Source organism: Chrysochloris asiatica, unplaced genomic scaffold (assembly GCF_000296735.1).
Source record: "Chrysochloris asiatica unplaced genomic scaffold, ChrAsi1.0 scaffold00050, whole genome shotgun sequence".
NCBI lineage: Eukaryota > Metazoa > Chordata > Mammalia > Afrosoricida > Chrysochloridae > Chrysochloris > Chrysochloris asiatica.
This window is the reverse complement of record NW_006408568.1, coordinates 2,319,917-2,343,702: the sequence shown is the minus strand read 5'-3', so window position 1 is coordinate 2,343,702 and position 23,786 is coordinate 2,319,917. Positions and strand designations below refer to the sequence as shown.

At 43.1% G+C, this 23,786-nt stretch overlaps 1 protein-coding gene across 1 annotated transcript in view; it reads right to left on the bottom strand.

Annotated features, from left to right (window-relative positions):
• ANO2 (anoctamin 2) overlaps nt 1–23,786 on the bottom strand; it is a 547,529-nt gene that overhangs the window by 83,031 nt on the left and 440,712 nt on the right. The window contains exon 16 of the mRNA XM_006862668.1: nt 11,239–11,434. Coding sequence (XP_006862730.1) covers nt 11,239–11,434 — 196 coding nt within the window. The remainder of the gene's footprint in view (nt 1–11,238; nt 11,435–23,786) is intronic.

The following is a 23,786-nucleotide window of genomic DNA, read 5'->3' as shown; positions in this document are numbered from 1 at the left end:
CAAAAAAGAACCAGGACAGAGCTCCAAGGCTCGGACCCACAGAGATAGGAATGTTTTAAAGGTTTGAAGGCTTATAGCTTGTGGAGTTTGGAGCGGAAGTAAAAAATCACGTACTTTTGAATCTGCCGGGCCGGGCTTGGAGGCCTGAGCCCACATCCTGGGTGAGACCAGGTGGCAAGACGAAAAAGGGGCTGCAGAGACGCCACGGAATAACGCTGCGGGAAACTTGGGAAAAAGATGCACGGTGGACTTTGTCAGTTTTGCGTTGTTCTGATTTTATGTTTTTCTTTGGTGTCGGGTAATTGGTGTGCTCACTGTTTGCCCACCTCCATTCTGGTGAATAGAGGGAGTGCCTGAGCCAAATGGCCACCCCCACCCTCACTGCTGGCGGTTTCTTCTGCCAGGAATCCGCACAGACACTCAGCCCAAGCTTAGGCGCTGATCTGTACCCCTTTTGGTCTGTTTTTTATCATGGGTAGGAGAGGAATCCTGGTGTGGCGCTGTGGGTCAATGCGCCACACTGCAAAGCCTTTTGAATGGCAGGGTCAGTGGCTCAAGCTCACCAGCTGCTCCTCAGAAACCCTATACAGGGTTTCTAGGGGTCAGAATTGACTCCACAGCACTTAACAACAACAAGGAGAGGAGGGCAGAAGTGACTGAGAAGAGAATTTAAAGGCAAAATCTCTCGGACAGCTTTGAAGCCAGGAATTTAGGACATTAAAGACATACTTATATTAAGCTACAGATTCAAAAAAAAAAATTTTTTTTCCCATCTTTTTCTTCCTCCCTCCTCTCCCTTTTCTGTGATTACAGACTGCTGTACTCAGTCGTGTTTTTGTTGGTGCTGAGTTATTTTCTTCTGTTTTTTTTTTCTTTTTCCTCTTTCTCTCATTTTTGTTTTTGTTCTTGTTTTTTATTTTGTTTTTGTTTTTTACCTGACTGGTGGTGTTTGGCTGTTACGTAGCGTCCCTTTTGCTTTTGGAGGACTCTGTGTCTCCTTATATTACACGAGAAGAATCAGCAACTGCTGCCAAATAGCCAAGCTGCAATCACACTTTATAAAACACCAAATCCCAAGCAAGAACAAATACCAGCTGCCATATACCAGGGAAAAACAGGGAACACCTGTGAAAGTTACTCTGCGTTAAGCAATAAAAGAGCAAAAAGGGACGCCCACATCCTGATCATACCTTCCTGGAAGCAATCAGAAAGCATAAAAAATTACCAAAACACATACTCAATTAAGTATTAGGGACACAGATAAACACTAAACATGTCCAAGAAGCAAAAGCAGATGACCATATCAGCACATGTCCAGAAAAAAGATAAAATATCTGAGACAAATGACCTAGAAGTAGACCTGGACTCCATTCTAGAAGGAGGGCAGGTCCTGGAAATGCCTGAGAAAGAATTCAGAAAAACGATTATAAAATGTTTCAAAACACTTTACAATGGAGTTGAGAAAAATAAGGAAGACGTCAGGAAAGTGCTACAGGAACAATCAAATAAGATAGATACAGCATTGGAAACAATTCAAAGCCTACAGAAAGAGGTCCAAACGATCAATAACAAAATAACAGAAAAAGAGGAGGACACGAGACAGAACTTGGCTGAAAGCAGAATACCAGAAAGATGTTTGCTTGTGTTTTATTGACTATGTTAAGGCATCTGACTGGTGGATCAAGACAAACTGTAGCAAACATTGTGAATAATGGAATTCCAGATCTCTTAATGGTGCTTATGAGGAACCTTTACATAGACCAGGATCAAGACAAACTGTAGCAAACATTGTGAATAATGGAATTCCAGATCTCTTAATGGTGCTTATGAGGAACCTTTACATAGACCAAGAGGCAGCTGCTAGAATAGAACAAGGGGATACTGCATGGATTAAAATCAGGAAAGGTATGTGTCTGGGTTGTATCCTTTCACCATGCTTGTACAATATGTATTCTTATAAAATAATCTGAGAAGCTGGACTATATGAAGAAGAGTGTAGCATCAGGATGGTAGTAAGGCTCATTACCAACCTGCAATCTTCAGATGATACAACCTTGCTTAATGAAAGGGAAGAGGAAATAAATTACTTGCTGGCATAGATCAAAATCTACAACTTTCAATGTGAGTTACATTTAACATAAAGAAAACAAAATCCTCACAACTGGACCAATAAACAACATCATGATAGACAGTGAAAAGATTGAAGTTGTCAAGAATTTTATTTTACTTGGATCCATGATCAATGCCCATGGAAGCAACAGTCAAGGAATCAAACAATGTACTGCATAGGCAAATCTACTGCAAAGACATCTTTAAAGTGTCAAATAGCAAAGATGTCACTTTGAGGACTAAGGTGTGCTTGATCCACGGTATTTTCAATCATCTCATATACATGTGAAAGCTAGATAATGAATAAGGAAGACCACAGAAGAATTGATGCATTTGAATTATGGTGTTGGATAAGAATACTGGAAGTACCAATAACAAATACATCTGTCTTGGAATAAGTACAGCCAGAATGTTCCATAGAAATGAGGATGGTGAGACTTCATGTCTCATACTTTGGACATGTTATGAGAAGGAACCAGTCCCTGAAAAAGGACATCATGCTTGATAAAGTAGGTCAATGAAACAGAGGAAGTCAATGAAAGGGACTAAAACAGTGTCTGCAACAATGGGTTCAAACAACATTTGTGAGGATGGAACAGGACTAGGTAATGTTTCATTCTGTTCATGACTCAGAACTGAATGGAGGGCACCTAACAAGAGCAACAAGGTTCCTGGAGTTACTTGAGGCGGCCTCCCTCAGAAGGGAAGTTACAAAGGGTATAATCAGATCTCCGGTGTTTTGAAGGTTTAAAAAGACAAGCTGTATGCCCCAGGGTGAGTGAATTTCCTGAGAGAAGGGAATCATTGGTGCTGGGTCAATGCAGTGGAGGAGTGGAGGTGGTGGATGTGTATGTATCCTGAGAGGACCCAAACAGCTGCAGCCTCTCAACTGGGCTGAGACTGAAGAGAGGTGTCCTCCCTCAGTGCGTGAGCCCCTGTAGCCACTGAAGGGCCTGCAGTATGGAAGTGCCATCTCAGCAGAGGTGCAGACTCTTCCCTCAGACAGGCAGGACCCATCTCCAAGAGCAAGACTGAGTAATGAGACCAGAAGTGATGAGATGGTCAGACCCCAGGTGTCTCCTGTTTAAGACGCCAGGATTCCAAGAGGAAACAGAAGTCACCTCAGATGGCTCAAATGAAGGAAATTTTGTTTTCCTTTTGGTGACAACCTACACAGTAGTATACCACTTTAATGAAGGCGTTACTTACAGACAGGAGAAGAACTGGTATGACTGGAGTTCCCATGAGGACCAAGGAGGAATGGCCCAGTGGGAGCTATAGTTACAAAGGGATGCAGCTTTGCCAGTGATGCGGGTGAATCAGCAAGGAGCAGAGAAAAAATGCCCCCAACCCCCTCACCTGTCTTTTAATCTCCTGTCAAGGCCTCCTTTAGCTGAACCCAACCAGAAGCCAGAGGGGAGGAAGGCTGGCAGATACAATCTAATGGTCTCATCCTCAGGGGCACAGAACAGAGCAGGGAAGTGTAGAGAGGAAATCTGGAGAGAGGGGTCACACACAAATAACCACCACACCCCCATTCCTTTCCTCTTTCGGATGGCTACTGTCCCTGGGGTCTTAGAAAACTCAGAGAGAGGGAGAAGAATATGTTGGACTTTTTCCTAATAGGAAAGGTGGGTGCTTCACTGATTAACTGGAAACACACAAGAATGTATGTTTTGTTACAGACAGGATCATGGTTATGGCCCAAGCTAAGGAAGTAGTTCACACCAGTTGTATTAAACTATTATAAGTAGCTGTAATACTAAAAGTATTTTCATATAACTGGAATAAATTGCTTCACAAACTTGCACATAACCATGAGTCTGTCTTTAAAAAGAATTCTTTTTATTAGTAACAGTCTCCCATCATCCTCTCTTTTTCTTAGACATTTACAATAATTTAAGCCAACATCACGGGAAGAGGGGTTGTCCTTAGACAATGGTAGAATCTGTGCTTGCCACACCCTCCTTGGCCCTGATTGATTGGGCAAGCAGGGGGATCTTCATCCCTGACTACCCGAGGCCACCCACAGAGGCAGGAGCTGGTAGTGGAGCCAAGCAAACAGCCCAGGAGACCTAGCTCTCAGGCCAGGTTTCAATTTACCAGCACAATGGCCTTCCCTCAAGGAAGACACTGGCCCCACCTGGCCATGGCCAGCTCCACATGTGTCCACATGCATGGCAACACATTCCTGATCCCACGGGCCCAGTGGTGGCACTCAGACCCCCATATCCAGAGTCCAATAAAGTCAACACTTTCACCCTCCACTCTAAAATCACACATTGCCCACATTTGATGGAAAACTAGATGCATCTCTATATATCCAAAATGTTCTTCTTGAAAATGTGTTTGATCCCTTAATAGCTATTTGTGCTTTTAATACTGATTTTTCCCCTTCCCTGCCTTCTCTCTTTGGAGTTCTGGTGTGGTGCTGTGGGTTACTGTGCTAGACTGCAAAGTCAGTTTGAACCACAAGGTCAGAGGTTCAAGCTCACTAGCTATTTCTCAGAAACCCTATCCAGGGTCGCTATGGGTTGGAACCAGCTCGAAGGCACTTAACAACAACAACAAAATCTTCTCTTTCTAGTTGTAAAGTTGTTAAGTGCCCTTAAGTCAATTCCGATCCATAGCGACCCTTTATCTGGTTTCTGAGGAGCAGCTGGTGAGCCTGAACAGCCGACCTTGTAGTTCAAATGGCTTTGTGGTCTGGTGCATTAGCCCACATCGATAGATTGTCTTTTATTGAGAGTAGCTTAGAGCTGGATGCAAAAATTTAGACCAGGACTTCTTGGTGCCATTCATTTAAAAAAATTAATTAGGCTTTGCAGACATGCCTGGTATACTCCAAGTTTGTTTCCACTACACGACACTGTCTCTACTTGGACGCATCTGACTCACAAGATTGCTCCGGTTCCCAGAGGTATTCACCACTTATAATTCGCATGTGTGGGTACGTTACATATTAAATCTTCTAGCATCTTTGTTGTATTTATTTTGCATTCTCACTAAATTTAAATTTGCCTGAGGAAAAGGACAGGGCATCCTACGAGGCAGTAGAATATGTTGGTCTTAACATGACCACTGAGACCAGATTCACCCTTCATTAGCTATAAGAATTGGGCCTGCCTCTGTGTTTCTCAGTCTTCTCATCTCTGAAGTGGGAGTGTTGAGACTATTTACCCCACTTGAGCTGCTCTGAGGATTAAATATGTTGATATAAATAAAATGCTTAGAACAGTTCTTGACACAGGAAAATGCTGTGTAAATGTGTGTCTGTACACAGGTGTACCACTATTAGCTATATGCCTGGGGCAAGTTTCTAAACCTCTTCAGCCTTCTCATAAGGAAAATAAAGAAAATGACCCCAAATTATTGTTAAAATTATATGAGATAATGTATATAAACAGTGCCTGGTGGAATCCTTGGTTGATTGTTGTTATTGTTAAGCACTCTTAGAGATCCTATATAAGGTTTCCAAGGCTGTAACTATTTACAGGAGCAGAAAGCCTCATCTTTCTCCTTTGGAGTGACTGGGTAGATTCAAACTGCTGACCATGCTGTTAGCAACCCAGCTCATAATTCACTACACTACCAGACTCCTGGTGTGGTGCTGTAGCATCAGCATTGAACTTCAAACCACAAGGTCCGCAGTTCAAACCCATCAGCTGCTCCTTGGAAACCCTATACAGGATCGCTCTGAGTCGGCACCATCTCAGCAGCACTTAACAACAGCAACAATAACAACACTGCCTGGTGGGATCCCTGGGTGGTACAAATAGTCAATGCACTTGATCGCTACTCAAAAGATCATAGTTTTGATCCCAAGGTACCTCAGAGGAAAGGCCTGAAGATCTACATCTAAAAATTACCTGTTGAAAACTCTATGGAGCACAGTTCTACTCTGACACATGACGGGATTACTATGAGTAGGAGTCTATTTGACAGCAACTGGTTATTGACTAATGTGCATGGTAGGTGGTGGTATTCCAAAAAAGTCAGAGACCTTTCCCCACTGTTCTTTTGTTCACTTTCCTGTCCCCACTTCACTAAACTCTGGTTCTATTTTAGTGAGTGGGCTAGCAGCAATGTCTAAATAACTCACACACAGAGCCAATGCTGTAAGAATGAGCAATTTTGATTTGACTCCTCTAGTTCTGTTAGCGTAGTAGTTACGAATTGGGCTGCTAATGTCAGGATCAGCAGTTTGAAACTACCAGCTGCAATCATCCTGACCCTATGCCTTGGAAAGATCTCATGGAGAGTGAAGAATGAATTTTCACAGTTCCACACACAACCCAGCATTTTGTAAAAAGTGTTGAAAGGGAGAAAAAGAAGAGGAGGAGCTGGGGAAGGAGGATTAGGAGAATGATGCTGATAAAAGCCAAACACTGGCATCTTGATTATTCCTCCTACAAGTGGGTGGTGTCAGCCAAGCTCCTTAGAAGAATCCCTCAGTAGAGTCTGAATGGGCCCAGTACAGGCCATGCCTATCCCATGCTGTGGTCATCATGGATTGTTTTAGGAGCATTAGACATCCTGCTCCTAAGTAGTGAGATCAGAGGTCTGCTGCCTCAAAACACAGTCTATCCCTGTACTCATGTCTTGAGCTGGCAGACTTGGTTACCTTCAGATTACCTTCCCTCAGATTCTAGCTTCCTGCCATGGGGTGTGTCCTGCTTGCTTGCTTGTCTGGGATCCTGATAACCTACCTAGCTCTTGCAGGTTTCCAACCCCAAGGACTGACTCCTCTCCCTGGAGCCACCATCTTAATCTCTCCAGGAATGAAAATCTCCTTGGGGACTTCTGTTGTTAGGTGCCTATTTGGTTGAGACTCGGAATACCCTATGTCAAGGGGGCTTCAAAAAGTTCATGAAAGAATTCCATTAGTGTTAGTTCCACTTTGAAACCTCCTCGTACAGCAGAATACAATAGTGCCAGTTCTGCATCATCCTCACAACGGCTGCTGTTTGAACCCATTGCTACAGCCACTGGGTTACTCCATTTCATTGTTGTTGCTAAGTGCTGTTGAGTCCATTCTCACTCATAGTGACCCTTTATAGGGTTTCTGAGAAGCTGCCGGTGAGTTTGAACTGACTACTTTGAGGTTTAAACTGTCTACCTTGAGGTTTAAACTGACTAGTGAGTTTCAGATCAAAACAACCTTGTGGTCAAGTGCCTACAGTGTCACACCAGGACTCCTTTTACCTGATCGTCTACTTTACCAAGAATGACATCCTTCTCTTGAAACACATCCATTCTGACGTACTTTTTCCAGGCAGATTTGTTCATTGCTTAGGCAGTCAGATAGGCACAGTGGCTAAGTACTTGACTGTGGACATTAGCTGCTTCCTGTGAGGAAGCTGTGGCAGACTGCCCATGGAAAGATTCACAGCCTTGGAAACAGTTTGGAGCAATTTGATTCTGTCCAGTTGGGTCACTATGAGTCTGAGTCCACTCAGTGGCAATGGGTTTGGTTTTGGTTTTTTGGCAGTGTCTACTATAGTCAATAAGGAGCTCTGGTAGTGTAGTGGTTACGAATCTGGCTGCAAACCGCAAGGTCAGCAGTTCGAAACCACCAGCTGTTCCATGGGAGAAAGATGAGGCGTTCTGCTCCCATAAAGATTTACAGCCTCAGAAACCCTGTACAGGGTCGCTGAGTCGGAACCGACTCCATGGCACATAGCCATCCAGCCACTATAGTCAACATTCTTCACCAACACTACAATTCAAACACATCAATTCTTCTTTAGTCAACCCTTTACAATTTCCAGCTTTCACACGCATATGGGGTGATTAAAACTCCTATGAGTCAGCATACCTTAGTCATTACAATAGCAGTTTTGCTTTTTAAGATCTTACGAAGGTCTTTTTTAGGAGATTTGCCCAGTGGGGACTAAGACAGTCCTTGAGCCATTTATGAATTGGAATCCCTATACCCATACATGCAAATGCCACTTATTGATGTTGCTTAACCTGGCTACACACTTAGAACACTGTACCTTGGCTGACAGACTTCCTCACAAATCAGGCTCCAAAGCTTCACACATTCCCCTGGCAATCCCACCCCACACCCAGGTTTCAACTCAAACCCTGCTTTGCCTGTGCCAAGTGGCTTCCAGATTATAGCATGTCTTGCACCCGAGCCCATTACTACTACTAGAATGGCATCCAAGAAGACATAGTAATACCAGCAATAGTGGAAGGCAGTACGCGATACACATCCAAGGAGAGATAATATGCTCCACGTTTACTTCCACCTCACAGCTTTGCCTTTGTCTCTCCCCAGAGTTTTCCCTCTAGTTCTTTGTGTGGTTGGTTTGGTTATCGCTTACCATTCAGGTCTCAGCTATAATGTTTCCATCCCAAACCAGCCTTTCTTGACCCCCTAACCCAAAATGCATACCCTGAAACACATCACCCTACTTTACTCTCTCACATTTTATGAAATCATCTTCATCATTGTTCAGCTTCCATCATTATTCTATAAGTATATTGTTTATTGCTGTGTTCCCAGAATTGTGCCTGGCTCAAAGGAGGTACTCAATAAACATGTAGTGGATAAATGAATGAATTTGTGTTTCAGGAGTTCAGAGATGGGAGAAGTGTCACAAGATCTGAGTGTCCAGAAAAAGGTCTCGTCATGCAAGAGGCAGACATGGCGCTTTAAAGAGAAGGTGCCTGAGGGCCACATAAGCAGGCTCCAAGGTGAAAACACACAGGAGGAATTTGGGTGACCCTGAGTTGAGTGGGTCTGCTGGGGTAGAGAACAATGGGAGGCAGGTGGTTGAGAGCCTCAAGTATTATTTTATATTTGACCCTGGAGCAAAGGGGAGGTTTCTGATGGGCTTGACTGGGAATGCTGTCCCCAAACCCACTGTTGTAGAAAGGTCAGCTGGGTAGAGATGTCCAAAAGAAAGACACAAAAGGCCAGGTTTGTGAAAACAGTCCAGATGTGGTATTAAACACTGGAAAGTAAAGATGAAAATTATGAAGAATGCATCAATAAAGAATTAGTCTAGGTAAGTTCTATGTTGCCTAACACCACACAAATGGGAGACAGGTGGGTGAACAGTGAGAAAGAGTTGATGTTGCTGTTATTAGGTGCTATCGAGTCGGTACCGACTCATAGTGTCCCTATGCACAACAGAAGGAAACACTGCCTGGTCCTGCGCCAACTTCACAATCCTTGCTACATTAGAGCTCATTGCTGTTGCCCTTAAGCCAATCCATCTCGCTGGGGGTCTTTCTCTTTTTCTCTGACCCTCCACGTTACCAAACATGATACCCTTCTCCAGGGACAGGTCCCACCTGATAATATGTCCAAATTATGAAAGATGAAGTCTGGCCATCCTGGCTTCCAAGGAGCACTCTGGCTGTGCTGTCTTCCAACACAGATTGGTTTGTTCTCTTGGCATGAGACTTTTAATATTCTCCTCTAACACCATATCTCAAATGCATTAATTCTTGTATGAACTTCCTTATTCACTGTCTAATATAGTACTGGTGTGGCACTGTGGGTTAATGTGCCAGACTGCAAAGCCATTTGAACTGCAAGGTTGGCAGTTTAAGCTCACCAGCTGCTCCTTGGAAACCCTATACAGGGTCGCTATGGGTCAGAACTGACTCGATGGCATTTCACAACAACAACAATAGAGTACTAACACTAGCTAACCAACACACGCATACTTTAAAGAGAGTAGAACTTCCACCAGAGATGGTAAACTCCCTATACCAGTTTCCCCTGCTATCTGAAAATAAACCTTTCATAAGCTAAAATGGCATAACATAAACTTTTGAAAAGCAGCAGTGACCAGCATAAACATAGACCTCAAAGGTAAATGCCTGTTATGTAGTCTAAGAGTCTAAGAACCCAAGCTAGGGAAAGGCACTGAAAGAATAACTAGAATTAGTGAAAACTTTCTGGAATTCTCTAATCCTCATGGGAAAACTCTCTTGAGAAAGAGATTATCCTATCAAGTGTCTAGTTTTCAGCTGGTCAGTGAATTCAAGACATACCATTAATTCATCCTCCCTAAGAGGGTAGCCTGCTATGGTGCTGTAGGATAAGCAATAGCCAATAGGTCCGTTTGAAGCACAGGGTTGGTGGTTCAAACTCACCAGCTGCTCCTTGGAAAGCCTGTACAGGGTTGCTATGAGTCAGAACCTACTCAACAGCACTTAACATCAAGAAGAGGGCAGCCAAAGAACCCTGGTGACACTGTGGGTTAGGCATTGGGCTTCTAACTAAATGGTCGGCAGTTCAAAACCACCAGCTGCTTCTAAGAAGAAAGATGAGGCTGTCTGCTCCTGAAAGGATTTAGAGTCTCAAAAACCCTTTATAGGGTTGCTGTGAATTAGAATAAACTTGGTTTAGGCTTGGTTTTTGGTTTATGAGGGTAGCCAGAAACTGGGACTCTTTGCCTATATTTGGAAATTGAATTTCCAAGAAGAAAAGGCCACCCAGAATAAGTCCGATGAAGCAAGGGTCTCGCCTCTCAGCCCTCCCCCACCTAATAAGCACAACTGCCAAAACTGGTGCTCCGGCAACAGCAGGTTGCAGCTCAAATGACACGTCTGATGACACGTCTGAATGCTGAGGCCGCTGCATTTTTCTCACTCGCTTGAAGCTTGGGAAGTCTGCTCTGCTTCTTTGAAGTCTGCTCAGCGCATGGGGAATGTGTGGATTTTCTGGGCCTCTGGCAATATGGGGCTATAGAAGACCCTCCTGGGCTCATGTGTCAAGAGGCTTTCCGACAGTTTATAAATGTTGCTGGGAAAATGAGCTGAGCTAAAACTCTGCCATGATTAGCAGGAAGTGTTGAATTGGTCTTGCATCTAGGTTAGGCTGAAAAGAATCGAGTCCTGGATTATCCCTTACAGGACTGTGAGTTCCCTGTTTCATGAGGCTATTGATCAAGAATGTTCCAGAAAGGACTCCTGTCTCGAAGGGAAGCATAACTACTGTGCAGGTACATAAATCCTATGCTTCCTCTTGTCTCCAATTTGACTGTGCTATAAAAAACATCCCCTCTACTCAGTTCGAGTCATAACCACCATCGACCTTGTGCACACTGGATGGACACTGTTCAAAGGGGTCTAGGATAAACATGAGGTTTGGGGGTACGGTACCGATTTTGGTGAGCCATTTGGCCACAGCGCCATAGATCTCGTCCAGGATGAGGATGACCACGAGATTGATGATGACCGCCGTTGCTGTCACTGTCACCCGGACATTGGAACGTGTTGCCTTATTGAGAGACAGAGCAGCTGCTGTCGTGATCCGATACACAATCACCCCAAAGACAATTGAGAATGTCAGAGCAATCTGTTCAGAAAAGACAGAGAGAGGCATGCATCAACAGGCGATCCTTGGTCACCGACTACGTGCTCAGGCTATTAGCTGCATCAAGTGTCATCAACCTGGAGTCTATTGCTGAGCAACTCGGGAACTCAAATACACTGGAATCTTTGGCAGCATTCTGAGTGCAGGCACATTTTTCAGGGAAAGAGCATCTTTGGTTTTCATCAGATTTCAAATGGTCTATAACTCATACACACAAAAAAATTGAAAATCATTGTGTACGTATGATTCTTTTTATTAGGGAGCTTTGGAGAGAGGATGAACTATCAAAACAAAGCAAACAATACTTGACAATGTATTATTTAATGTGAAATATATAGTTGTTGAAGGAACCATACAGGAAAGCTGTACTAGAAAGTATGCAGATCGGAGGTAGTCAGGGAATACTTTGCGGAGGAAGTGAGATTCAAACTGGGTCCCCAATAAGAGGAAATAGGGAACCATTGAAGGTGTTTGAGCTGAGAAGGGATGAGGTTAGAGTTTGCTGGGGGACAGACAGAGAGAAATGGGCAAGAAATCAGACCAAACAAAAGATCATGCTAACATATTTCTACCAGGCTGCTTAAAAGAGGGGCTCAGATTTCTTGTTTGGTACAGAAATGTCATGTTACTGTGTTCAAAAAGGATGTTTATCAGTCACTTGATCCCTAAGGGTTCCTTCATTTCCTCTTTTTAGAACATAATAATAAAAAGGGGTTCTCCCAGACTGGCCCAACAGCCCCTCCTTTTTTCTATCTCCTCCATTGCTCCTCTTCTCCTGCAAGAATTGTTTTCAAAAGTACAAAGACAGGAGTAGAGAGTGCCCTGAGTAAGCCTCTCACAGGGGCAGAGGGATGAGAAGCGGCAACTGCTAGGTGTGTGAACAGCTCAAAGCAAAATTCTAATTTGTTTCAATCAAACAAAGTTTTTTATCTTAGGGATTCTCAGGAAAAGGCTGTTCTGGTCAGATTTCCTTCTGTGGAAGTTGTCGCCTGGTTGTGGAGAGCTAACTGGAAAACATGGGGAGAGAAAACAAAATATAACCAAACCCACATGACACAGAGTAGAACTGAGCTCCATAGGATTTTCTTGTTTGTGATCTTTATAGAAGAAGATGGCCAAGTCTTTCTTACATGGCGCCTTGGGAGGATTCAAACCATTTGGTCAGCAGCTGGCAGCAAACCATCTGTGCCACCCAGGGGAGGAAAAAGGGCAAAGGAAAGAATCCTGAGGCTAAAGGGGGAGACTTGGAAGCTGGGGAGTGGGGTCAGAAAAAGTGCTGGGCCTGGAAGTGATTCTCAAGCAGTGGTGAATGACCCGGAGGTGGAAAGGCTTTCAGAAGTGTCAGATCCTTGGGGGCAGGAAACTAAGATTTGAAGATGTGCTGGTTGTAACCTCAGTTTACTGTATGTTACAAACTTTAGTATTTGTTCTGTGGGACATGGTATGAAAAAGAAGTCCTCAGTAAGGAAGGCAGGAAGGGGGCTAGGTGGAAGGAAGGACTAGGAGTTGAGTGTGAGTGTTGAAGAGGTTAGGTGGGAAAACACTGTGCTGGAGGCCTCTCTTCGAGTGCAGGGTTGGGGAGAGGGATGACTACCATGTAAGTCAGAAAACCTGGGCACGACATTGCTGCTCGCCAACAATGTAGACATTTTCACTTCCCAATCCTCTGGGATTGTCACAGCCAGACAGTAAGGGCCTGGAAATGTGGTGTGAGATTCATTTCCCCCCAAATCACTTTTGCAGTGAAAGTCAGCGATGGAAGTATTGATGAGAGTGGGGAGGCCCTGGCGTTAAAATGTGTGTGTGCCTCTTTGGGAATAAGCATTGGGGAAGGATTGTATAAAAAATAACAATGGGAAAAACATCCTTTGCTTTGGGGTCTTGTGGGATCGGGCCTGGAGGAAGGCAAAGGAGGAGGTGAGTTTCTCTTCAGCATCTGTAAGGGGCTCAGCTGTTAAACTGGGGAAGAAGGCACACTCTTCTTTGCTATGCAAGGTGTGGTCCAAGTACTGGTTATATCCCCTTTCCTCTGTGAAACCTTCTCACCTGTCATTTTCTGTCCACTATATAGAGTCCTGCCTGGTGTGATGCTGCAGGGGAAACACTGAACCACAAGGCCAGTTTGAATTGCAAATTAGGGGTTCATACCCACCAGTCATCCCTCAGAAACCCTATACAGGGTCACTATCTGCTACATAAGACCTTTTAAAGTATTGAAGAGCAAGGATGTCAACTTGAGGACTAAGGTGCGCCTGACCCAAGCCATGGTATTTTCAATAACCTCATATGCATGTGAAAGCTGGACAGTGATTAAGGAAGACCGGAGAAGAATTGATGCTTCTGAGTTATGGTGTTGGAGGAGAATATTGAAAGTGCCATGGGCTGCCAAAAGAACAAATACATCTGTTTTGGAAGAATTACAGCCAGAGTGCTCCTTGGAGACCAAGATGGCCAAATTTCGTCTCTCATACTTTGGACATATTGTCAGGAGGGAGCAGTCGCTGGAGAAGGATATCATGTTTGATAAGGTGGAGGGTCAGAGGAAAAGACGAAGACCCCCAACGAGATGGATTGGCCAAGTGGCAGCATCGATGGACTCAAGCATGGTAACAATAGTGAGGTTGGCCCAGGATTGGGCATTGTTTCATTCTGCTGTGCATAAGGTCATTATGGGTCGGTACTGACTCGATGGCTCCTAAAAACAGCAACATGAGTTAGAAATGACTCTACAGCACTTATCAACAGCATATGGTGTCAATGGTTTATCCTCAGCTACTAACCAAAAGGTTGGCAGTTTGAACCCACCCAGAAGCACTGCAGAAGAAAGGCTTGGACATTTGTTAAATATGTAGAATATCAGGCCCCAGTCCAGACCTACTGACTTAGAATCTGCATTTTAACAAGATTCCCAGTTGAGTTTGAGAAGCACTACCCTACTCACTTGGAGTCCTTTGTGTGGTGTTATGGGTTAAGGGGCTAGACTGCAAAGTCGCTCTAAACTGCAAGGTCTGTGGTTCAAGCTCACCAGCTGCTCCTCGGAAACCATCTACAGGCTTGCTAAGGATCGGAATCGACTTGATGACACTTAACAACAACAACATTTTACCCTCTCAGGAAAGCCCTTTTCCCATCCTCTATTCTTCTTTGACTGTATCTGTTGTTGTTGTTGTTAAGTGCCATCGAGTCGGTTCCGACCCATAGCGACCCTGTACAGGGTTTCTGAGGGTGTAAATCCTTACGGGAGTAGAAAGCCTCATCTTTCTCCCGCGGAGCGGCTGGTAGTTTCGAACCGCTGACCTTAAGGTTCGCAGCCCGATTCGTAACCACTACGCTACCAGAGCTCCTCCGCATACCATTTCCCAGCCGTCTGATGCTTTTCTCTGCAATGTGACCTTCTCTGGTCTTGATTTATATCCCATTTTGGAAATAAAGGAAACTCTAAGGGGAACAAATGATTAATGCATTTGGCTATAACTGAGGATTTGGAGCTTTGCATCCACCAAGAGGCACCTCTCCAAATAGAGATCTGCTAAGGAGCTCTGGTAGTATAGTGGTTACGAATTGGGCTGCTAACCTGAGGGTCAGCAGTTCAAAACTACCAGCCATTCAGTGGGAGAAAGATGAGGGTTTCTGCTCCCGTAATGATCTGTTTTGGAAGAAGTGCAGCCAGAGTGCTCCTTGGAGGCCAGGATGGCTAAGCTTCGTCTCTCATACTTTGGACATATTGTCTGGAGGAAACAGTCGCTGGAGAAGGATGTCATGCTGGGTAAGGTGAAAAAGACAAAAAGAGGAAGACCCCTAACGAGATGGATTGGCCAGGTGGCATCATTGATGGACTCAAGTGTGGCAGCGGTAGTGAGGTTGGCCCAGGATCGGACATTGTTTCGTTCTGCTGTGCATGGGGTCGCTATGAGTCAGTTTCGACTCGATGGCACCTGACAACAACAACAACAACAATGATTTACAGCCTCGGAAATCATGTACAGGATTGATATGAGTCGGAACCAACTCCACAGCACATAACCACCACCACCAATCTACTTCTGAGAAACCAGTCACCGAGAAACCTTTGGAGCATAGTTCTGCTCTGATAGACATACATACGGTCATCATGACTTGGAACTGACTCAAAGACAACTGTTAGTGGATAGAAGTCAGGTTCTGAACCATTTCTTAGGTGTCTCCTTCAAGAATCTCAAGGTTCAGTTTTCAAGCTGGAAGAACTTTAGAGAGCACCGAGGCAGAACCACATGCATTTTGCATATGAGGAAACAGGCATGGTGAGAAGTGATTTGCTGAAGGTCACAAGGATTGGACTACACTCTTAATTAACTAACTGAGTCATTAACTGGGAATCAGAGAAAGTCAGCATTTAGAGATCATCCAGACCAAGCCTCTGGTTTATGCATGAGAAAACTGAGGCCAGGCCCAAGAGGCAATGTTGACTGGAGGACACATGGCAGGGCTGAGCTAATGGTTTTTAACAACATCATCATCAACAGGTGACCTATTTGTGTCTTCTCTGTTCTTGTTACATGCCAATGAGTAAGTTCTGGCACATAGCAACCCTGTATATGGTTGACAAGGAATGGCTGGTGGGTTTAAACTACTACTTTGCAGTTCAAACCGACTTTGCAGTCCAATGCTTATCCTACAGCATCACATTCTACTAGGGCATACTAATCCTTATGTTCACTCGTAGTAATCCTCATGGAGTCCTGGTGTGGCACTGTAGGATGAGCAATGGACCGCAAGGTCAGTTTGAACCACAAGGTGGGTGATTCAAACCCACCAGTCACTCCTCAGAAGCCCTATACAGGGTCACTATGAGTCAAAATTTACTTAATGACACTTCACAACAACAATTCTCATAACAACCATAGAAGATAGTCACTTTGTAGATAAGGTTTAATGACTTCCTACAGTCAAGTTTTGATACACTTGAAGATTCAGGATTTGAACCTGCCCTGTGGCTCCAAGTCTCTAGTTCACTACCCTAACATTAAAACTCACGTCATCCTGCATTAACTCCAATATCATTGTCATTACTTGTGCCTGTAGTTTTTATTTTGTAATTTAAGAAATACTTGTTGTTGTTAAGTGCTGTTGAGTCGATTCCGACCCAGAGCGCTCCTGTGTAGGGTTTCCAAGGAGCAGCTGGTGAGCTTGAACTACCGACCTTGCAGTTCAAATGACTTTGCAGTCTGATGCATTAGTCCACAGTGCCACACCAGGACTCCAAGAAATACTTACTGACAATTTACATTGTACAAACCACTGGACTAGGTATATCTTGTGTTTGTGGCCAGTCTCCTCCAACTAGGCCAGAAGTGGGAGCTAGTCTTGCTTCATATGGTGTGTGTCCTGCCATTTCATGGTGGTCCCTCAATGTAGAACTAGCTTGGTAAAGACTTATGGATTTCCAGCTCTAGACAATATAACTCTTCTGCACAGGGGAATGTTATCATGGTCCCTGTTGCCTTCCACAGTTGAATACCATAGCCATATTTCTGTGGCATAATTGAATTGCAACAGAAACTACACTACCAAATCTAGAGCTCTAGTTGACACCATGAGAGGCACAGGAAGGAAAGCCAGCCTGGCTCCCACCCTCAAGGACTTGTATTCTGACAGTGGATTTCAGGAAATCACCACACACAGGCGACAAGGATGAGCTCCGTAGCAGCTGGATGGAGCCGCAGGCCTTAGTTGTTAGCTTCTGGTATGCTTTGAGCAGGGAGCAGGAGGATTAGTTCAAAAAAACTCCACGGAAGACATCTTAGGATGATTTCTTATGGGAAAGACTTTGCAGAAAAAATAGTGGGGAGAAAGATATTTCCAGAAAAGGCAGAAGGAGCAAGTAGAAGTGAACTGTTGCTGTTGGTAAATGCTGCCGAGTTGATTCAAACTCATGTATAGGGTTCCTGAGGAGCAAGTGGTGGGTTTGAACTGTTAACCTTGTAACTCGAAGTCCAGTGCTGATCCTACAGCATGACAGCAGGAGTCCAGAAGTGCATTAGGCACAAGTGGGATAGTGCACAGTTTAGGACATGACACAGCAGTAACTCAATTAAAAAACAAAACAAATAATTACATGCTAAAGTCCTGGTGTGGTGTAGGATAAACACTGGACTTCTAACCGCAAGGTCAACAGTTCAATCCCACCAGCTGCTCCTTGGAAATGCTATACAGGGTCGCTATTAGTCAGAACTGACTCCACGGCACTTAACAACAAAACAACAACAAAGACATAATAAACTGTTTTCTGGAATCTGTTTGATGAAGGTATTTGTTCATTCAGTCATTTGAAAGTATGTCTTGAGTACCTACCATGTTCAAGTCTCAGTTCTAAGTGTCATGGCTATAACAGTAAATGAAACTGATAGAATTCTTTGTTCTCATGCTGTTGATCTTCTTGTGGAGGAAGCTAGTCAACTGAATCCTAATAGGAATCAAAGAACTTCAACATTTAGGGATCATCCATGTCCCACCTTTGTTTTTACATATACAGAAACAGAGGCCCAAGAGGCAACAATGTGGTTGGTCCAATATCTGGTGGGCACATGGCAGAGCTAAGATAATGGTGACAACAACATTATCATCAAGAGCTGGCCTAATGCACAGGTAAAATATATAACATGTTTGGTGTGCTAAGTACTATGGCAACAATGGCAATTACAAAAAGACACAGGGATGGCTGTGTTAAAACAACAAGGGAGCCAGTAAGGTGACACTTTAGCAAGGACATAAAGGAGTGAACCTGAGGAAAGCGATATCTGAAGCAGAATACTCAAGAGGAGAGCAAGAGTAGATGAAGATGGAGAGTTGGGGAGACAGAGGGATGGGTGAGGAGAGGTAGATCAATTCTGTAGCAAAAGGATGTTGGTTTCTACACCTCATGAAATGGAAAGCTAACAGAGAATTTTGAACAGAGGAATGAAATGACTTATAGTCCAAAAGGATCAATATTCTTTGATCTGTAGGGGCCAATATAAAAGCTGGGAGATAAGTTAAGAGACTACTGCAAGAGATGATGGTGGCTTGGACCGAGGGGGAGCACTGGAGATGGTGAGAAGTGGTTGGATTCTGGATATACTTTGAAAGTCAACCACACTTTCTAATATGTTGGAATAAAAAAGAAAGAGAGGTATCAGAAGTGTCATCAAGATTTTTGGTTGGAGGACCTGAAAGGATGCAGTTACTATCAACTGTGAGATGTAAGACTGTGGGAGGAGCAGGTTTAGAAGAACAACCAGGAATTCAGTTTTGGACATGTTAAGTATATGATGCATATTAGACATCCAAGTAGAGAGATGAAATAGGCATCTATTGGTTATATAAGTCTGGATTAAAGGGTAATAGCCTGAACTGCAGATAGAAAGTTAGGAGTAAAGCAAATATCAATGGCTTTTAAATATTTAAAGCCATGAGGTTGGATGACACTAGTAAGGGAGTCAGTATGGTTGGAGAAGACACGTGGTATGAGTGGAGAAGTCTACATCATTCTGCTTGTCAAATACAAAGTAGGAATTCCAGCTCAAGAGAAGAAGAGAAGCTCTCGGGATTGGTATCCTGCTTCACTTGAGGGCACCTAAGGACAGACACATGGAAACTGTGCAGGCCCTGGCCTTCTGACTAGCACACTCCTTGTTCTTACATGTCAAAAACTACATTTGGAATAAAAGCAAATGGGGTGGGATCCTGTTACACAAGGTCACGAAAGGGGAAGAGGCATGGAACTATAGTGGTGGTCGACAGTTAAGGTACTTGTGTGAGGATTAGGACCTGTGTTGGCAGGCTAAGATGACTTCTAGAGTGTGGCACTGGGGGTTGGCCAGATGTGGAGGGTGTCTGATGGTTGGTTCCCAGTGTACAAGTATGGAAGGAGAAAGTTTGCATCTAGTCCTTGAGAAAGAACATTGCCTCTGATAAGCTCCTCCCTTACAAAAAGAAAACAAAAGGTGAGTTAATTCCAAAGGGAAAGACATTTCAACACACTGAGTTGGGAAAATGAGAAAATTCCTTTGTGTCTATGCTGGCTTCTATCACAGGTGAGCAGACGAACACAGCAATGAGGCATTTCTGTGCTCTCATGATCCCACCAGAAACATCCCAAACTGATCTGACAGATTGTTTTCCCTAGAATCCTCCTAGTGTCTTCAACCTGAGTCTCAATCACAGGAGAGGGATAGAGAATGAGAGGAGCGGTAACACTTTTTCACAGCAGGTACTCTAATCTCCTGAAGAAAAATACTCTTCCAAGCACCATCCTGACCCCATTCATCCTACGTTCTACACTTTGTTCTAGGGTAATTTAAGAGACTGGGCTTTTTGTTAAAGTGTGTGTATATGGGGGAAGTGGGGAGAGAGGGATGGAAAAAGTTTATTGGAAAGTAATTATTTTTAAAACTGTAAGAGATGGTATTATTGTTAGGTGCTGTTGCTTAGCAATCTTGTATAGGGTTGCAGAGGTTGTAAATCTTTGTTGTAGTTGTTCTTGTTAAGTGCTGTCAAGTCAATTCCAACCCATAGCAACCCTGTATAGGGTTTCCAAGGAGTGACTGGTGAGCTTGAACCACCAACCTTGCAGTTCAAACCAACTTTGCACTCAAGCACATTAACCCACAGCACCACATAAGGACTCAGGAGCAGAAAACCTCATCTTTCTCCTATGGAGGGGCTGCTAGGTTTGAACTGTCAACCTTGTGGTTAGCAATTCAATGCTTATCCTACAATACCACCAGCACTCCCTAATAGGTTGCTGTTGTTGTTAAGTGTGGTCAAGTTGATTCCAGATCATAGTGACTCTGTATAGAGTTTCTAAGAATTAGCTGGTGGGTTTGAACTGCTGATCTTGCAGTTAGCAGTCCAGTGCTTATTCTACAATGCCATGCCTTCTAGTTCAACCTGGAATACTTTTCAGAGTAAAAAGGGATAAATGCTAATAATTACCCTAGGTAATTATTAGCTTAAAGAGGAGCAGGTTAAAGAACCGGATTGTTTAATCACTCAAATGGTACTCCATCCCATTCTTACTGCTCTAGTCTTAAATCCTACTCCTATATTCTAGTTCTCAGTACTTGTTAGTTATGCTTAGGGGACTTAAGACATAATGAGATGTACCAGTTAGTTTTTTGCTTCTGATACAGAATCTTACATTTAACAATTTTTTTTTTTTTCCTCATCAAAACATTGCCTTAGAAATATTCTGAACTTGGTAATACAAAGAGCACTTTGAAATTCTTACTTTTAAAGATTTGGAGGAGCGTGAGGTTGGAAAAGAGAGGGAAAAGGAAGAGATAGTCACATATTTATGAAAAACACACAAATATATTGTCTATGCGCCAGTCTAGTTTGAGGAGGTCTCCAAGGAATTGCAAACAAAAAACTTAGAATTATGGCAACATGACCATTACGTCAGTTTTTAGCATTTGTTCCATGGGCCAGAAATTTATCTGTTGTTGAAAATAATAATGATAAAGATGGTGATAAGGAGCTCTGGTTGCATAGTGGTTACTAATCGGGCTGCAAACTTTCAGGCCAGCAGTTCGAAACTATCAGCTGTTCTCCGGGAGAAAGATGAGGCTGTCTGCTCCCATAAGGATTTACAACCTCAGAAACCCTGTACAGGGTCACTATGAGTCGGAACCGACTCCATGGCACCTTACAACAACAATGATGGTGATGATACAAGTTCTTCTCTCAGGCAGCAAATAAACTTCTACTTCAATCCTCACCTTACCTGACCTATATCAGTGGCCTCTGACGCAATGATTGCTCTCTCCCTTGAAATACTTTGACTCTTAGGAACCCCCACTAACATCTTCCCTGGTTCTTCCTCATTGTCCTAACCTTTAACATTGTAGTGTCCTGGGACTCTGTCTGGATTCATTCTCTAGTGATACTCAACCCGTTGGTGATCTCATGCAATTTTATGGCTTTAAATACCATGTAGGATAATGCACTGGACCAGCTAGGTCGGTTTGAACTGCAAGGTCAACAGTTCAAACTAACCAGCTGCTTCTTGGAAACCTTATACAGGGTCTCTATGAGTCGGGACTGAATCAATGGCACTAAACAACAACAATTGTGAACACAGAGAAACATTACACACATGCACACACAAAGTTTTATGAATAAAGCAAACAAAAGTATAGGCCAGTCAGCGTTGCCAGCACCTGGGAATGTACCCCCACCACCACCCATACATACGCTATCTCCCATCCCACCTCTCCCTTGAGAGATAACAATTATCTTGAATTTGTGATAAGCACTGCCTTGTTACTCTTTAGAGCTTAATCATTTAATTATAAATCCTTCAGCAATATAGTTTAGCATTGTTTCTTTCTAAAGTTTATATGACCAATATTCTTTTGTCTTGGGTTGATTTTTTGTTTTTGTTTTCACCCACAATGTTGTGTTAGTCTATAGTGTATTCATTTTCATGACGGTTGTTGTTAAGTGCCATCTAGTCGGTTCCAACTCATGGCAAACTTGTATAGCTTTTCCGAGGCTGTAAATCTGTGGGAGAACAGAAGAAGTCTCATCTTTCTCCCGTGGAGCAGTTGGTGAGCTCAAACCACCAACCTTGTGGTTCGCAGTCCAGTGCTTATCCTACAGAGCCACAGCACTCCCCATTTTCATGACTATGTAGCATTTAATTCTATAGAAAGATCTCAGTTTATCTATTCATTCTAATGGAGATAGATTGGGCTTGTTTCAGTTTTGGATTATTACAACCAATGCCGCACAGGCCTTCTTGCATATGCGTTCTGCTGTATACATGCACAACTTTCCCTAGACGTATATCCAGTCCGTTCCAACTCAAAGGGACCCTGTGTAGGATTTCCAAGAAGCAGCTGCCGAGTTTGAAATGCTGATCTTGAGGTTTGCAGTTCAGGGCTTATCCTACAGCGCCACACTAAAACTCCAGATTCAAACTGTTGTTGTTATTAAGTGATATTGAATTGGTTCTGACTCATAGCGACCCTGTATAGGGTTTCCAAAGAGCAGTTGGTAGGTTTGAACTGCTGACTTTTTGGTTAGTAGTCCAGTGCTTATCCTACAGCGCCATACCAGGACACTTCTTAAATCTTTGACCCTTCATATGCGATCACTTCTAAATTACATTCTTAGCATTTCTGTTGACAGATTTAACTGGTGGCAAACTCTGTTTTCTTCTTTTTGCTTGTTTGTTTAATATATTAAACATGTAAATAGTACGTAAATATATTTATTTTATTCGCATTTATAGATGGTATTTTTCTCTGGTGTAGAAATCTGAGTTAGCAATTATTTTCTTTTTAGCACATAAAGATGACATTTTACTGTATTCCGATTTCCAGGATGCTGTGAGAAATCAAGAATCTGTCTCTCCATTGAAGGTAATATGCCTTTTTATTTTGGATACTTCTGAAATTCTTCTTATCTTTTACGTTCTTTGACATTATTGCAATGAAATAAGACTGAGATGTATTTTTATTTTGCTGTCTGAGTTTCTTGGGATTCTTCAATCTGTGGCTTGTTATTATAAAGCACATTAGGAAATTATGTCAGTATATCTCACCCATTACCTAGTCTCATTCCAATTATGCAAATACACATACAGTAAAGCCACAACAACAACACTCTGCTTCCGTATCTCATAACCTCTCTTCAGGAGTTTCCATTTTTTGCCTCTCTGTTCTGAATTAATCATTTCTTGAACCTGTTTTTCAGTTCACGAGTTCTTTCTTCAGTTCTGATTTGTTGTTAATCCTGTCCCATGAGCCAATTTTTTTGAAGCAAATACCTCTATCTATCTATTTATGTAATCTCTGGTTCGACTTCTCTAGAGAACCCAGACTAAGAGTTTCTTAAGTGAGAAAGACAGTGGGTTTATGATTCATCTTTATTCTGAGAGTTTAATACTTTGGAGTTTCAATTTAATTTGTTGAAGACGTCAAGTTAGGATCCTCACTTAGAGTCAGTCATAATCCCTGATTTCTACCTTTTTTGCTTTCCTAAAACTGCCAAAGTATAAATCTGCCCACATGAGAAACTGTCTTCAGGTAAAGACAACATTGTTGTTAAGTGTCATTGAGTCGGTTCTGACTCATAGTGATCCAGTATAAGGTCTCAGGGTGCCAATGTGGCACAGTGGATTAAGTATTGATTGTTAACCACATGCTTGGTGGTTCGAATCCACCAGTCACTCCATGGTATAAAGATCAGGCTTTCTGTTCCCATAGAGATTTACAGCGTCAGAAATTCTATGCAGGGATGCTGAGTCAGAACCGACTTGATGGCAAACAACAACATAAGGGTACTGGAGGCTCTGGTAGCGTAGTGGTTA